We start from the raw sequence: 4099 nt of genomic DNA, 5'->3' as shown, positions 1-4099 counted from the left end.
ATGGAGAAGATTCAGATTATACACAGGTCATCATCCACATAATTATATCATTATATAATTATATCATTATATAATTCTTGTTCTCCAAGAAGTTCTACATTAAATCAGATGATGACAGAGACATCTCTGTAGGATTTCACAAAAATAGTTATAATCTAAGTCCAGGCTGTAAACTCAAATTCACACCTCGATGGTAATTCTTGCAAACCGATACTGCAGTGATGTCGGAGGCCGCAGCAGCACCAGGCCCCTCATGGCTCCCGACTGGCTGGACAGCATTTCCAGCAAGCCGGTCACACTAACAAACCCTAAGGCTTCTCCACAGCCAACAGCCATAGAAAAATCTCCCTGTGTTACAAAGCCCAGGAGAAGCCTGGAGCAGTGTGAGGTTAGTCCTGGAAGGGGGCCTGACCACAGCCCCTGAGTCAGGGCTTCCTGCTCAGTCGTAGGCGCCCCTGCTGCCAGGCTCTTGGAGGCCCTGTGTTCTCCATTCTGCCTCTTCTCCTTTTTCTTCTTTTCTTTCGCCTTCAGAATCAGGCTTTTAAATGGGTCGCTGTGTCTGGATTCCCAGGGTCCGTGGTAACACTGATCCTGACTGAGCTGGAGCAGGTCCTCCTCAGATGGGACACAGATCATGGTGCGTGGCTCTGGACTGCCCTTCCTGAGCAGGGACAAGCTGACCCACACCAGGGCTCTGGGGAAATCACCAAGAATGGACAAGCAGGCCTTTCTAGTCAATTCTTGCTGGCCGCTGCAGGGAGCCCTCCTGACCTCAGAACTGGGCCCACACCAGGAAGAAAGCTGCTTCAGTACTTTCCTACTCCTACATAAAGTAAGAGACATAATAATTAAAAACCATTTAAAGCATAACACATATTTAGTTCTAATAATCTTCTGTTCATGTCTGTCATCTAAAACTAAGAATAAAGATTATACAATTGGGGCAGAGAAAAAATAAGGCATATAGAAAAATAAGATAGATAGTGAATGTAGTAAGATAGATATATATAAGATAAATAAGATATATAGATAGACAGATATAGATATATAGATATATGGTAGATAAAGCACGGAAAGCAAGAGGATCGGAGTTTGAGAAGAGAGATATAAAAATCTTAAGATATTTAAGGAAAGGGGGCCAGGCAGGCAGTGGTGGCGCACGCCTTTAATCCCAGCACTTGGGAGGCAGAGGCAGGCGGATTTCTGAGTTCGAGGCCAGCCTGGTCTACAGAGTGAGTTCCAGGACAGCCAGGGCTACACAGAGAAACCCTGTCTCGAAAAACCAAAACCAAAAACAAAAAGGAAAGGGGCGACTACTCAAAGGAGAGCACATTATCGGGTGCCGAGTGGGCAGATCAGGCACACAGCAGCAGAGAGGGCAGTGTTCACCGCACGTGGAAGCCGAGGCCTCTCCACTACGCTAGAGGACCGGCTGCTGGCCCATCCCACATCTACAAAATTCACAAGAACTGGACAGGCTTGTGGCCACAGACAGTATTTTCAACCATTTCATAGGTTAGTACCATGTCTCAAATCAAGAATTAAACTTTCCCCAGGCCCTCTATGAATGTCAAGGAAATGGCCCCCTTTTCAGAAAGTTACCAGTTAGCACACAGGACAATGGCAACGTTCACACCCAGAGCACATTCAATATGGAAAACTATTCAAAATGTATCTGGCAGCTGCCTACACTTACCGAACAACACAGAGGTGGCTACCTGTGGCAGCCATGTGGCCCTCACTGGCATTCCGTTCCAAGGCCACCTCAGTCTCTGCCTGCACTTGACAGCCTGTATCTTCTGGCTTCCTGGGTTGGTTTTCAGCTATGCTCGCCTCATTAGACAGCTGACAGATCTCTTTGGGGACACAGGGCACTCCAAGCTGTCTTGAGTCAGTCTCCTGAGCACCAGGCATTGAAGTTATAATAGCTGCCTCTTGGGCCTGAACCCTGGACTCCCAGCCCCGAGTCAGCTGTTCCCAGGGACAACGGAAAGGAGCCAGTGTGCCAAGCTTAACATAGTTGGGCCTTTTAGCAGGAGGGCGTCTAACAAAAAAAAAAAAAGAAAGAAAGAAATTTTAAACTATTGAAGATAAGAGAATTAAAACAGCCATCATCATTATAACACTTCAAATAACACACACACAGCCTTCCTTCCTGCTTCTGCCTCCCCAGTGCTAGGTTTAAAGGTGCACACTACCATGACCAGATCTTTGTGGGCCTTTTTGGTTTGTTTGTTTGTTTGTTTGTTTGATATGAGTATGCTATCACTGACACACTAGAAGAGGCCATCAGATCCCATTACAGATGGTCGTGAGCCACCATGTGGCTGCTGGGAATTGAACTCAGGACCTCTGGGAGAAGTCAGTGCTCTTCCCTGCTGAGCCATCTCTCCAGCCCAGATCTTTGGTTGTTTTTTTGTCTTTTTTAAGAGATAACACATCTACAAATGTGTGCAGGACTTGAGTACTATCTTGAGAGCTCCAAGTACACGGTCTCCTCCGAAGGCTCTAAGTCAAACAGTGAAGCTTCTCCCTCACTCCTGACCCGACAACAAGATCAGAAAGAGTAAGAAGAACAAGTATGTGCCTGCAAAATTGTGTGTACACTGTATTTGGAAGGACTCATAGGAAAGTGATCACAGGGTCACAGGACGCTTCAGGTCAAAAGTGAGGGAGAAGCTTCACTGCAAACCAGTCTCTTGGGAAGAAGCACACGACTTATGTTCTGCTAAATTCTGTAGTCAAACTGCCTTCTCAGTATTTGTGGCTATGCTCTCAGACTGTGCAGCACCCTGCTGTGATCAGAGACGCTTCTTTTTGCAGTGGGTGACAATTAATACAGTCCTATAACTTGCCAAAGTACCAAGAATCAGTGACCACTGGGTGCTTGGTCATAAACATCACTCCCTCCAAGGTCTGGGAAATATTGGGGCAAAGACACAGAACTGAAAGAGTGGATGCGTACGGTGCAAAACTGTCTTCTGAACACGGCATAGCCATGCAAGTTTCAGACACACAGAGGCTAGCTACAAAGGTCAAGCCAACCAAAACTCCAGGGGTTGGGAGGAAGGTGGGTGGAAACAGGGTAAGGATATGATATATGCTTTTAAGCCAGGCAATGGTGGCACACACCTTTAACCCTAGCACTTGAGAGGCAGAGGCCAGCCTGGTCTACAGCTTGGGACATGGACAGCCAGGGTTACATGGAGAAAAACAAAGAACAAAAATTCCCGTGTGGTTTTCGGAGGGGCTCCTCAGGCTATGGGGCAGTAAATATAATCACAGTACACTGTATAGATGTGTGACATGAGCATACATACGTGCATACATACACACAGTGCCTAGGTGGTGTTGGAGCCAATAGCAGGCTTGAAATAAGTATGTGCTAGATGAATCAATGATTCAGAAATATAGAGATGGGTTTAGGGAAGAGTTCCCCAACACATGGCACAGGACAGGACAGGACAGGACAGGACAGGACAGGACAGGACAGAGGTACCCTAAAAGGTCACTGATGAGATGTAGTGTACATTCATGCTGCGGCCTTACAGGACCGCTCAGAACTCCACTCAGCACCACACCTGGCGGCTGAGCCACACAGGCCAAATCTGGTCTGTTATCTGCCTTTATATGACCCACGAGCCAAGAATGACTCTCATATTTCTACTCATTGGAAAAGGAAAATGATCCTATTTTACGATTGAAAATTCTATGAATTCCATTAGTGAATGACCCGGAAATAAGCCCTGGTTGGAACTCCAGCACACTCTTTGTTTTTCTGTCACCTGTGGCTACTTCTCTGTCCCAGTGGCACAGCTGAGACCTTGTCATAGAGACCGAAGTATACATCATTTGGCCCTCTACAAAAAAGTCTGCCAACATTCGGTGTACAATAATTATGTATTGATATAGGGAAACCCACACACTGGTTAAATGAAAAGGTCAGGTTTCAAAGTAGTATGGATAACACCATTCTAGTATTTGGGAGGTTTTACACCTATAGAAAATATACATGACAGAGTCTAAATAATGAAAAATAAACATTCTCAGTTACAGGACTCTCAGCCACACAGCACACAGGACTCTCAGCCACACAGCA

General features: G+C 46.0%; 1 protein-coding gene across 1 annotated transcript in view; it reads right to left on the bottom strand.

Moving 5' to 3' along the window:
• Positions 1-22: 22 nt before the first annotated feature.
• Pop1 (POP1 homolog, ribonuclease P/MRP subunit) overlaps positions 23-4099 on the bottom strand; it is a 30572-nt gene continuing 26495 nt past the window's right edge. Inside the window, exons 15-16 of the mRNA XM_028766265.1 lie at positions 1697-2044; positions 23-823 (exon numbers count right to left, since the gene is read on the bottom strand). Of these exons, the coding sequence (XP_028622098.1) occupies positions 181-823; positions 1697-2044 (991 nt within the window). The 3' untranslated portion in view covers positions 23-180. The remainder of the gene's footprint in view (positions 824-1696; positions 2045-4099) is intronic.

The sequence above is a fragment of the Grammomys surdaster genome, unplaced genomic scaffold, assembly GCF_004785775.1.
Source record: "Grammomys surdaster isolate TR1022 unplaced genomic scaffold, NIH_TR_1.0 63, whole genome shotgun sequence".
In the NCBI taxonomy this organism is placed as follows: domain Eukaryota; kingdom Metazoa; phylum Chordata; class Mammalia; order Rodentia; family Muridae; genus Grammomys; species Grammomys surdaster.
This window is presented reverse-complemented; position numbering and strand designations above follow the sequence as displayed.